At 40.6% G+C, this 13,900-nt stretch overlaps 1 protein-coding gene across 5 annotated transcripts in view; it reads left to right on the top strand.

Moving 5' to 3' along the window:
- fndc3ba (fibronectin type III domain containing 3Ba) overlaps nt 1-13,900 on the top strand; it is a 98,235-nt gene that overhangs the window by 49,748 nt on the left and 34,587 nt on the right. For all 5 annotated transcript variants that reach the window (XM_046061894.1, XM_046061893.1, XM_046061895.1 and 2 more), the window contains one exon: nt 13,267-13,325. In XM_046061894.1, coding sequence (XP_045917850.1) covers nt 13,267-13,325 — 59 coding nt within the window. The remainder of the gene's footprint in view (nt 1-13,266; nt 13,326-13,900) is intronic.

The raw sequence follows: 13,900 nt of genomic DNA, 5'->3' as shown, positions 1-13,900 counted from the left end.
CGATATTAGCTGTTGATATTGCTGGAGAATTCTATTCACATCATTGTGTAATTCATTGCATTTGGGCTGGTTTGAGACAGATATCTGATAACATGCAAATAAAACAAAAAATATCAGCATGACTACATACCGCTTGTATGTAAGTGAGTTAAACATATTCTGTTTTGGTTAAACTGACCCTTTAAAAACATGTCATATATGTTAGTATCATTGCTCTCATACTGAAATGCATTTAAACCTGCACACATACACATAGTGTGTGTGCAAGTCTGGACATCTGCAAATGAAAAACACACACGTATACAGAAAAGGTGGCGTTTGCCTGCAGTGCAGTGGTGGAGACTGCGCAGCTTCTTAGAGTGCGCACACACACACACACACACACACACACACACACAAACCAGGCTGACACAGAACACATAACAAAGAAGATGAGTGTCAAAGCAGGAAAAGGAAAGCGAGGTTGACAGCTCTGCTTATGAGTTTCATAGTTTCATGTGGCACATACTGTAGTGTTCAAATAACAGTAACACACATGACAGACAGGAGCATGTCAGCATGTCATCGGTTGTCTTTTCTGGTCTGCCAGGGTCTCAGTACTGGGCTGGAGTTCAGGCTGAGTCAGCTAGATGTACCACTCAACACATACACACACACCAACACAAAGACACACACATGCATAAACATCCCGTGACTAGGCTTCCTGTAAAACAATCAGAGCATGAGGGTCCAGAGGATTGGTGTAAGGTAGGGGGGCAAACAGAGAGAGGAGAATGGATTTGAAAGACATATGATGGAGGAGGAAGATGGATGGAAGGTTTGTAAAGACAAAAAAATCAACCAGAACACCTACATCACAAGGAGCAGAGAGGTGGGAAGACAGAAAACAGAGAGTTAAAAAGCAGAGTACAAACATTCCGACAAAGTTGCTGCTTGGCCCGGCGCATCCAAGTATGGTCCAACCCAGAATACCACACACACACACACGCACACGCACAGCCGCCTACGCTTTGCCCTTGATGCCCTGTGTGTGTGTGTGTGTGTGTGTGTGTGTGTGTGGCTGTTGCCCCGGTGCCAGTAAGGCAGCAGGCTGACTTGGCGAGCACAGTGTCCATTCCCGAGCAAAGCCAGCTCTACAGACCTTTTTCCTCAGAACTGAGCTGCTTGCTGAGCAGAAACAGATGTGGGCCCCGTCCCTCTGTTCCTCCATCTTGGCTCTGCATCATCACCACCGCAGATCCTCTCTCTCACTCAGAGAAACTGGGATTTCAGCAGAAACAGATGGGGCAGCACCCTCGGCTCCTCCATCTTTAGTTCTACGTCACTGCCAAGTGCTGTGAATTCAGGAGTAACCAGATGTGTGCAGTGACTTCTGTGTCCACCATGTTGGACACCATGTTACTGTTGAATGGGATATGAGAAAAATAAGAAGAAGGGTCATAGATATTTTTGTTGTCTGCTGTTGTGGTATGAGAATTGTCTATTAGAGGTACAATTTAACTTTATAAATGATGTATAACTAGATTTTCTTTCTTTTTTCTGAAGCACACTTTGAGTCTCTTATGAATTCCTAAAGGGTCATTTTCAGTTGCACAATCGTCTTAGCAACAAAAATAAGGGAAAACATTTCATGTATCTTCAATATTGACATAGTGAATCTAAACCAAAGAAATATCTTAAGATTAGATTCTTCATTGCCAAACATAATGACACTATGCCAATAACAAGAAAAACTCGACTGTAATCTAATCTTCTGTCAGTTCCTTGCACATTCTTTGTTTCAGACTTGATGAAACTTTTGTACTATTTATTTGAAATAATTTTTCTTCTGGCATATTCACCTGAAACTTGTATATGTTTCTCTTCCCAATTAGTTTGTCTTCTTTTTCTAATTTTTTCATAACCATATTATCAAGTAAAGTATCAACAACAATATCAAGTATCAATACTTTATTTAAGCTTACCTTAAGATACTTCCTGCAGCACTCGTAAAACAAAGTTCAATAGTATTTATTACACAGCAATATCCATCTTATGTTTGCTAACATTAGCTTCCATAACATTAGCTTAGCATAACTTGAAACTAATGGCTTCAACAGTGGTTAATAAATATTTACCAATGCTTTATAAAACAGTTATAATCCATTAATAACAAATTTTGGGTTGCCAGGTTGGTAAAAAAAAATCTCTTTACTGGTGAGTCATTAATAGGCAAGTCTTTCATAAAGTGATTAATAAAAAGTTATCAATGTCTCACTTTCTAATAAGCCCTTACATCTGCAGGTATAAATGTTATCATTAATAAAGGGTTTCAGGTTTTTCACTGTCATCAATATAGAGCTCTTAAATCTGTACTAATCTGTAATTGTAATAGGTTGCTAAATAATGAGCTGCTGTTCAGCTTTTTTCAAGAAGGTCAGAGGTCAATTAGAGGGTCTTTTAGATGAACTAAAGAGCCCAAAAGAGAAAGCAAGTGTCCGCAACTTGCCAAACTAAGTGTTGTTCTTATTAATGGCTTTGCATTAATCATTGATAAAAACATTTGTCACTGCTTATTTATAAACCCTTATAAATGGTGCCGTATTTGAACATGCACCGAGTAATACAGTTACTCTCAATCTACTAGAATTGAAAGTAAAGACTAAAAGGGCATTAAAACATCAGGTAACCAAAAAATGTAATATTAACAAGAAATACTAGGAAAGCAGATTCATAACTTTTATGCAGACGACACCCATGGATGCATTGTCTCCTGTATCAGTGATGTGGGTTTTACTGTGCTATATTTTACCCTGACAGAGTTTCCTACTAATTAAGTTGCAGAACCAATGAACTGACATTTTTAGAACAATGGCAGTGGTAAAAGGAGGCTTATAAAAGCACAATGTCCTGTAATGTTTTAGTGATGTCATCCTCATTAGCTGTAATGGCCTTTGACCGAGTCATGACTCAGCCCTTAACATCAACGTCAAACTCCTGTTACCGCTCCACCTGCTGTAACTGTAGTAATATGTCCCATCCTTCTCTTACTGGACTGTTTTGATGTGGCTCACCATGGCAATAATCTCAGCATCCGCCCCCAAACTCCTGCCCCTTCCCACAAACCCAAATACGGTTATGTTTGCAGGGCAAGATGGAGAGCAATGGGGTGGACGAGAGACTAGAAGAGGGAATGGTGGGAGAAGAAAGAAAGAAATAAGACAAAGAAAAGGGAAACTAAAGGGACAGATATTGGGGAATTAACAAGTCAAAAAGGGGGGAGATACAAAAAACAGAGAGAGAACAAGTGATGGCTTTGCAAAGGAATGTCTTTCCCGCTGATATCATGTAACAGGACTAGTGGGATTAGAAGGGGAGGTTGTTCTCGCCAATCACAATGAGAACACTAGATATTTCCCCATGCAGCTGAATGAACCTCACTATCAAACTGCACCTGACCGCTCTGTATGAACCAGAACTGGGTTACATAATATTGTAAATCCTTTCAACTGCTTCAGCAGGGTAAAACTGAGTTTAACTTAAACATATTAAGGAATTGAATAGAATCAGAAGCGTGTCAATGGGGGTCCCGTGCCTTGTTGATGAGGCTAGCTGCAGACGGGAAGAAGCTGTTGTTTGTGGCGAGAGTCTTTGGTCCTGATTGACCACAGCCTCCTGACAGAGGGGAGTGACTGAAACAGTTTGTGACCGGGATGGGAGGGGTCAGCTACAATCTTTCCTGCTCACCTCAGAGTCCTGGAGGTGTACAGGTCCTGAAGAGAAGGAAGATTGCAGCCATTGGCAGTGGCAGCAGCCTACTGGATGGTGATGGAGGAGGTGAGGATGGACTCAATAATGGCGGTTTAGAAGTGGACCATCATTGTCTTTGGCAGGCTGAACTTCTTCAACTGCTGCAGGAAGTACATCCTCTGCTGGGCCTTCTTGGTGAGGGAGGTCATGTTCAGCTCCCACTTGAGCTCCGAGGAGATGATGGTGTCCAGAAAGCAGAAGGAGTCCACAGTGTAAACTGTGGAGTCACGCAGGATTATGGGGGAGGGTGGGGCTGGGCTCTTTCTGAAGTCCACTGCCATCCACTGTCTTCAGAGCGTTGAGCTCCAGGCTGTTCTGGCTGCACCAGATCACCAGATGGTCAATCATCCAGCTGTAGGTGGACTCATCTTCACCAGAGATGAGGCCAGTGAGCGCGGTGTCATCTGCAAACTTCAGGAGCTTGACGGACTAGTCAAGGAAGGTGCAGCTGTTGGTGTAGAGGGAGAAGAGCAGAGGGGAAAGAATACAGCCTTGAGGAGAACCGGTGCATAGAAGGATGATGGTCCTGAAGTCAGAGAGATGTTTTCCCAGCTTCATGTGCTGCTTCCTGTCCGACAGGAAGTCTGTGATCCACCTGCAGGTGGAGTCAGGCAGGTTCAGCTGAGAGAGCTTGTCCTGTAGCAGGGCCGGGATGATGGTATTGAAAGCAGAGCTGAAATCCACAAACAGAATCCTGGTATAGGTTCCTGGGGATTCCAGGTGCTGGAGGATGTAGAGAAGGGCCATGTTTACAGCATCGTCTATAGATTGAATAGTCGAAATGCACAAACCGCAGACATCTGGGACTTACTGCTTACTGATTTTGAGCAGATTGAACGGTTCTGTATGTAGTATTTTAAGATCAATATTTTGAGATGTCAATGTGGTTCCTCTAAATAAAGAAAAGGGCCAAAGAGAGGAGCTGCTAACACCCTTTACTTGTTTACACTGTTTGTGACTGAGCTGGGCTTTGTATTGATTTAGGAAGAGGCTTCTTTACACAGCTTAAGTTTTTGGAGTTTGTTGTGAAAGCAGATGCTGGAAGCAGTGAGAGAAACACTGAAGACTTTCTACATGTTCGTCAAAGCTGGATTGAAGAACTTTGACTAACTGGAGACCCCAGTAAACAACAGGGTTAAAGAAAAACAGAAAAGAAAAAGAAAGAAAAAGAGAGACATAAGCATGAATTTCTATGTAAACGTGATAGTGATTTAACTTCCAGTTCATAAAATAAGCACCCCAGTCACTTCTGTACAAAAGGGAATTAAATGAGTCCCAACTTAATATCTTCAGTCAGTAACTGCTTGTGCGCTGTCAGGCTTTGGAAAATAAGTAGCATAATTTTGTAAAACTGGAAATGATGAAAATGATGAGTTGAGGGGATTGACTGGAGAGAAGTGGGGCGAGCATTCCGATGCTCACATAGGTCCTTAAATCAACATGATGTAGTAATTCTATCATTTTGATGGTACACTGACTTGTAATATGGTGAATGGCATCTCTGTCATTACCACTCTGGGACTGGAGTGCCTGGTATTACACTATGTAGCACTGGAATCCCGGGCAGGAAACCTATCGCAAAAATGGCGCAATGCTTTATGGCACCACATCACACACCAACAAGACTCCTCAGCACACTAGCTATAAGAAGAAGCTAGTTCGGCATTATCAGTGTGGTTGTCGTGGCAGGCGGGTACAGCTGTCCTTATTTAGGACAGCGGTGAATTACACTCTGAAACTGTAGGGGCGCCAAATCGCAAAAAACCACTGTTGCTTTAATTAAGGCTTCAACAGCAGAATAATTTTCAAAATCCATCAGTGTCTTCTCTTCAGCCTTCATATCATGACTTATCATATATCACTCACCACTGGTTTCCAACATTGACACCGGTCGCGCATCAGGTGCCAAATATCAGCTAAAGCTCATAAAATAAAATACACAAAGGACACTAATATATAATTGACAATCTATCACTTTAACAAATAGATGAAGCCAGCAATATTAAATAGTTCATGTCTGAAATGGGCCACTGATTATATTAACTATGGACATAATTTGTTATGCTTATTATACCAATAACTATCAATCACTATTTTTGTGTGCGTTTTAAAATGCTATCTACAGGACATTTAAGTAAAGTTGGTCTCGTCTGTCTGTTAAATGTGAAAATGATGTTACTATGTTGTGTTTTCCATCCACACAGATTGCTTTCTAACAATTGGCAACAAAGAAACATTAAATATTTTTTTAATATAAATTATTGGTATTTTGCCACTTGAGCCAACAGATCATATGACATTTTTGTTTCCCATTTCCACCTTGTAGCCTTCAGCTATGGTGCGGATAGGAGGTCAAATGCACCAAAACAGATGTGCAACATTTTATATGCAATAATGTGGACATTGGTCAATTTGTATGTCCTTCCCCATCATTCCATCTGCCTACTCTCTTTTTATCTCTGTCTCTTTGTTAGTCGTTCTCTCTTTCCTTGCCACTGTCACTCAGTCTTTCTGCCTCCGCTATCTGTCTGACTATGAATTTCTCTTCAAGTCTGTCTGCCAGTCTGCAGTCACTCTCCCAAGACTTTTTGGGCTGAGCAGGGTCAGATGGGGTCAGGGTTCTAAAAAAACTCATCCCCCATAATCCCTCACTGCCTGGCCAGGTTGCTGCGCTGTTCGCAGCACGCACACACTTACATAAACACATGTACATAAACACGTGCATACATGTGCACATGTTCATGCGCTTCTTGGAGAAGTGAAGAGAGTTTTTTGTGTCGCTTGGCAATTGAGACGCTCATCTCTCTCCTTAGTGAGAGGGCTACAGATGACAAGGTCTCTCTGTTTGGGTCTGTGTACGTTTACATGCACACATGAAATCTGTTATTGAGAGAAATCAGGTTAAGGCAGAGAATCTGAGAATGCAGTTACATGAGTTTATACTGATATTTATTTATTTTAATTGGTTAGTTGGATTTAATTATTTTGGACAAGAGGACGCACAAATAGAGATGTGTCTTATGCATTTTTGTCTCTCTATCTTACGCTACCTCTCCATTTCTCTGTGCCACTCTCTTGGTCTGTCTCTCCCTTTCTAATCCCCTTTATAAACTATCAGGGCTCTGGCCATGAGAACCAAACCTTCACCATGACAACCACAATTTCAGGCATGTCCCAACGATTTATCCACTGTGTGTGTGTGTGTGTGTATGTGTGTGTAGACCAGCTGTTGAACAGATGGAATGCTCACTATGCAGCAGATGATAATAGTGTAGAATCCAAGGTCTGTGCCCCTCTCTACCTCCATTTTCCTCCCTCCTTCTCACCTCTGTCCCAACTCCTTCCTCTCTGTCCTCTTCTGTCTGTCCTCCCTCTCATCTGCACTTCGCTCTCACTCTCTCCCTTTCCTTCCAGCTGAATGTCCATTACATTGCTTTGTTCTCCCTGTTTAGAGGCTTCTAAAGATGGGTATCATAACTCATTTTGTTCCTTTAGGGCGACACACACAGACACACACACAGACACACACACACACACACACACACACACACACACACACACACACACACACACACACACACTGCGGCCCGGTATGTGCGTGGAATGGGGGCTGAGTGAATGGCCGTTGCCACATTTTTCAAATTTTTTTCTACAGGCCTTAAAGATCTTTTTCTGTCCCAGTGCAGACAGACTGTGTCTAAAAACCACAGGTCGTCATGCTGCAGGAATGCAACCTCCTCAATGTCAAAATGACTCAGTTTTAATGTAGCTCTGTTTGCTAGTGACGCTGCCAAATTTTGAAGTGTGAAGGTGTACATTGTTGTAAACATGTCCATGTATTTGGCGGGGGGTTAGAGTGTAGTAGGGAATGAAACAGAGACAGAATTAAGCTAATGTTAAGTATTTATGTTAATGTGTACTTCCAAACAATCCAGTGTGTACTTTCCTACTTTGTTCAATGGAATGGAGTTGCAGTGTGGAGGAGTTATTTCAGGTGTCCAGAGTTTTGGAAGTAAAGTCTGAATAATTTTATAAGGACAGTTTTGGGTGACTGGAAGTTGGAGCACTTTAATGGCTGGGACACGCATGTCACTCTCCTGGTTGAGTAATCAGAAAAAAAAGATGAGCAACTGTGTTAGAAAATATCTGGTTCTTTGATAAAAAGGTACTGTGGAGATAAAAATGTTTGGATAGATGCCAACTACGACCCTCAGGCAGAATATTGGTGAGAAACCTATATATATATATATATATATATATATATATATATATATACCTGATAGAATATTTAGCAGTTAAATTGATAGGTTGATGTTTTGGGAAATAAATGTATTCGCTTTATTGCTGAGAGTTGGATGCTGTTCTCACACTAAATATGAAATCATATTTGATCAAGCAGCTGTAAATATTTGAATACGGGGACTCAAAAGTCAGACTATTGGAAAATTACATTGGAACTAGTGACTCCTCCCACTTTTCAACTCTATTACAGTCACAAAAAAACAGTGTATTTTGGTGCCTTTTAGGAAAGCCAGCCTAGATCCAAAGGCAGTGACTAGTACTATAACTACTAATACATTGAGATCAGTGGTGTGCATCTGCTCTGCACTTACTGATGATGTCATAAAAGTTTGTGTAATCCTTCCCTCACATCCTGAAAGCCCTCTCTTCCCTCTCTCCTTTCATCCCTCCGTTTCTCCTCCTCTCTGTTGATCCCTGGCTCGCTCTTTGTCTCTCAATTTCCTTGTATTTTTGTTCCTAATCTCTTACCCAGACTCCTCTTGCCCATCCACTCTCTCTCAGCAGTCTGTCCTTCAGTGTCTCTCTTTCTCCCTCTAAAGCCCCCTCTCGCCTAGTTTTGGCTCAGCCTGCTGCCCCCCCCCCCAGTTCCTCATTCCTGCTACTTTTCCTGCTGTCCGTTGCGCTCCCTCGCTCTGTCTGGTTGTCCTCAGTAATCAAACACAGGCGGTCAGACACAGACAGGATGTGAGGTCAGACGAGGAGAGGAAGTGAGCGTGCGTGGGTAGCACATAAACAGAAGAGAGAGGAGGTGAAGGGCGGTGAGGACAGAGGAGTGTGTGTGTGGAGTTACACTGGGAAGAGATTCAGTTTCTGTTTCAGCCGTCAGCATCAACTCTTTGTGGTTGTTCTCTATATTAAACACTTAAGCAGCTGGACTCAACAACCACAACGAGTCATAACACTCAGCAGTGAGGTAAAGCAGTAATGTTTTTCAAACTTTATTACTGCTCTCCTGAAATATTAAATAAATCTCTTACTTCTGTCAAAAGCTGAGTTTCTGGGTTAGCCAACTTTTTTTTTCATTGTGCTGAAATATTAGTCCGCCTCATTCAGTGTAGAATTGTTTTGGGCTGAAAGTAGTTACAAAATGTAGCCATGTAACTTAGGATTATTCAGGTTTGTATTTTAACCTGAACGGTCTCCTACTTTTGGTCCTGTTAGATGAGAACATTTTGATACCACTCTCATATCTGTCTAATAAATATGAATCTACAGTCAGCATCTCTCCAGAAGTAACACAGTCTGCCTACCAGCAGACCACAATTAAAATATTTTGACTCAGTTGTAGTCAGGAGACAGTTCATTTTTAAGTGGAGGAAAATGCTTAAACTGTAAAACTAAAGGTAGTATTGTATAGTGGATTGAATGGCATCTACTGAATGTAGTCATTCATATAACTTTATATAATGTTATATGCCTCACCGCTGTTAGAGATATCTATCAATGTGTGATTTTGAGAACCTATCAACACCGATTTGTACCGAAAGCAATGAAGGGATTTGAATCTTAACTAACTTTTGCTGGAGCATTCAACTGCATTGAATAGTCTTAGTTTGGAGTTAGCTCAGGAGGGGTTTTCTTTTAATAGAGCTGGATGATAAAAATTAATATATTGAATTACTGAGGTTGAGAATCTCTCACTGACCTAAATTTGCTGTCATCACAGTTTCCAATAAATAAAGGAAAAAAAAAACCTACAAAAAACGATAACTTAACAGATGTACTCTAGTCGGCCCAAAGACCACAAATCTATAATATTTAAGTTGTTATGCAGTTACTTATTTAGACAATCATATAAAAAGTATTTTAGATTTTAGAATCGTATATCATATTTTACCGCCCTGTTTTGATATCTGTGATCTTTCAATTCTAAACAAGTGACGGTCTCTGTCTGTGTTTAAACTTCTTTATTTTATAATTCTCTATTTTAATAAGCTACCAAATTTAACCTTTTCTAGTTGAAGACTCACTCAATAGTGCACAATTGATTTTGTGAAAAGAATTACAATAAAAGCACCAAGCTATGTCTCAAGGAAACAACAAAGAAATGACAGAATGCGATTTACTGTCAGAGCAGAAAAACAAGATCATCAACATACATTTCTCCCATTCCCAATAAAGCGATGAAGCTATTTGTCAGCTATGCATATTGTTTGATTATCAACATCTGTTGTTCGTTGAACGTGACAGCTGAAATGATGCTGAAATCGCCAATTCCACCTCTTCTTGTCTTAACTATGTTAGCTGTACCAGACAAGTAGCTACAGGACTGCAGCATTAAATAGGCCATATTCTCCGTTTTCGCTCAGCTGTGATAAATGGGTGGAATAAGTTGGGTCATACTGTTAGCTGCTCATGTCTGGAGCTGTGTGTCTGAGTGTGCCTTTATTCCATAAAAGCGAAAAGTTAATTTGTGTCCAGATGGATGAAAGGGGACAAGTGTTTGTGTGTATGAAAATAAATTGCGCTAATGAGCCAGTTTGTCTAGCTGTGATGCAGTATTTGTACTTCACCTGTTGAACTCTACCCACACAGCCAGCCCCAACATACACACACACACACACACACACACACGCATACACACACACGCATACACACACGCATACACACACACACACACACACACACACACACACACACACACACACACACACACACACACACACACACACACAGTAGCTTAAACCCCCCTATCAGCCATTACCAATCTCCTGTAACCTGATACTGGGACGCACACATACACACTTGCTGTCTCTTGCTTTTTTATTCTGTCTAACACACACATACACATTTACACACACATGGAGGTCAAGTTGAGGTTGTGCTCCATGACATCACTGTTGCCATGACTCATAAGTGTACCCCCAGGCAAAGTAAGGCCCTCTACTCCACAGAACCTGTCAGAGGGACTTAGCAACACACACACTTGCGCGCACACACACAATCTCTCATTCATTACTTGTTCCCAAGTATAGTTTAGTAAAGGGATCTTCGTAACACACACGGCTTTGTACACAAGTATAATGCATACGTGTGCATAGGTGTGTGAATATCTATTTGATACAAATCCTCCTCAGTCCTGTACCACTGTAACACATCAAACAGACTTGGTTTCATACATGTCCTCTATTGCTGAAGCGTACACAGACACATACACACACACACACACACACACACACACACACACATACACTTCCTGTGTGATTTACAGTGGTCAGACTCGATGGAGAAAGCAGGCCTCCTCTGGTCGGAAAAACCTCAACTGCGGAGATCACACAGGGGGGAAAGACTTCAATTACCCACACATGTGTACACACACACACACACTCACTTGCACTCGACCTCCTAACATCCCCTAGTGTACAATAAATTATATTTAGACACATCGTATCACTGGATCAGACCTGACCTACATGGATGTGTTTTTGTGTGCTTATTTTTTACAATGGAATTGTCTACCCAGTATCACTCTCAAAGACTCTGTCCCGCACCCCAACACAGGCAGCTACTAGAGTAGAAACATCAGCAGTATTTTTATGCCTAATAAGTGACCTTTATGAACTTTAGGCTGCAATTAATGATTCTTTTTTATTATTAATTGATGTTTTGCTTATTTGTTCAATTAACAGATTAATAATTAAGCACGATATGATCTGATTAGATTGCTTGTTTTGTCCGACCAACAGTCCAAAACCCAAAGATATTGAGTTTACAATGCTATTAAAAAGAGACAAACAGCATAACCTAAATGTTGTTTTTCTTGCTCAATGACTTACATTAATTATTGATTGAAGTAATTTCCTGATTGTCAACTAATCAATGGTTTCAGCACGAATGACCGAAGTGCTGTATGTATAATGATTACACTTGTTCTTGGTGTGCATCTGATGTCTAATTGGCCTTTTCTGGTAACAGTGTTTTTCTGCCACACAGGAAGCAATGTGGAGCCTCCTCCTGGGGACCACACATGTGAAATAGCAGCTATAACTGTGTCAAATAATCAAGTGAAATCAAAATAAAAAGTAAGAATATCAATATAAATCAAAATAGCCTAAGAAAAGTCGAAGAAACTTAACTACTTAACTGTGTCATAAAGACACATATCTTAATGCTGTTTTTCTTTGTAGGCTTGTGGAGTTATAAAACTGTATTTTGTAATCTTTACATACATATGGCTATTCAGTATAATGTATGCATAACAATCTGTACTGCAGGACTACAACACCACTCCTGACAAAAGATCATTCTGTGGATAAATATATACAGCTGTGGGGACAATTGACTGAAAATGATACATAATAATGATTAAGATAATGATTTCTATGAACTAGTGCCTCCAAAGATAATCAACATGTTCTATGTTCAGAACAAAATAGACGCTGTGGAGTATGAGTCATATATAGTCATATATTTATTTTTGGTGATCCCCGTTTTATTTGTATTAGGTCAGGAATTCGTGACTAATGCTTTTCTGCTGGATAATTTAATGTTTTTTCCAAGGGCTGTGCTCATCATGACTTGATGAGATGAACTAGGCGGTTGCTGAAGAAAACAAGTGTTGCATCACACACCATTAGACAATGCACTTTTTTAGATTTTAGGTCTGTTTTCACTCTTATTTTGGGCTATTTCTGTGTTTTTTCACAGATGACTGAGTTACTATCGGGATAGAATATTGTCACAGAAAATATTAGGGATGATTAGGGAGTTACGGTGCATTTTAGCTGACTTTTCGACAATTTCTCAATCTCGAGTTAAACTTTGACTGACCTTGGACAGTAATGAGCCATAGATTTCTAGATATCACAGTAACATGGCTTGTGGGAATTAAAAACCCCTCTTATTGTCAATCAACAGCCCCGCTTTCAGCAGCCCTGCCAGAATTGCTAATGCACATCTGTTTTGAGACTTGGGATGGTGGAAATGTTCTTTCCTTTTTGAAAAAATGTAATAATCAAATCAAATTCATATACGTAGGAATTGTGCACACAGACTACAGATATGTAGGAATTGTGCAAAGATTGCAATTATGACCTGGCATGTGGCACAAATGTCTCCATGATCTCTCTCCTCATGTCACACCCACAGTGCCAGTCTCTCTTTTTTGCTAATATTTGATTTAAAAAAAACTAGCTGATCTTTGATAATTACTATATTTTCTCTCTCTCTCCTTAGATCATGATTCAGAGGGGAAGCGGGTTCAAGACATGCTGTCTACAATCGACAAACCACAGGTTGGTATGCGCACCTCCTCCCGTAGCTGCACACACACACAAATACACAGACACACAAACCCAACACACTTATAACCACTTTCATCAATCATCTCTTGTCTGATGCAGTTATAGCTGGCATGAGTGTTGATGCATTTACTATATTTTATTTTCATCTGGTCTCTGTGATTAACATAAAATCAGATGCATGCACTGAAAATAACTGTAGTGACTTGTGTATGAAACATATACATATACATTTTTAAGCCATTTTCAGGACTTTAATAAAAGCCACAGGGAAGGCTACATATCGTTTAAGCTATGCTCACTGTGGCCACATGAGGGCAGCATCTGTTCATCCACACCATTCCGTCCTAAAACAATAAACACTAACAGCCTTTTCTCCTTCCCCAAGGGGAATGTGAATGAGCTGGAGCCATGCGGACATGGTTTGGTAGAGAGGAATTGCTCACCTCCAGTTTAAGCAGTTTTGGTCAGCAGGCTGCGCAATTGGACCATTTGATATCTGAGTTTATGACAGGGGTTGAGGGAGGGAGGGAGAGAGAGAGAGAGAGAGAAGAGGGAAAGACACGAAA

This window comes from Micropterus dolomieu, linkage group LG11, assembly GCF_021292245.1.
Source record: "Micropterus dolomieu isolate WLL.071019.BEF.003 ecotype Adirondacks linkage group LG11, ASM2129224v1, whole genome shotgun sequence".
NCBI lineage: Eukaryota > Metazoa > Chordata > Actinopteri > Centrarchiformes > Centrarchidae > Micropterus > Micropterus dolomieu.
This window is presented reverse-complemented; position numbering and strand designations above follow the sequence as displayed.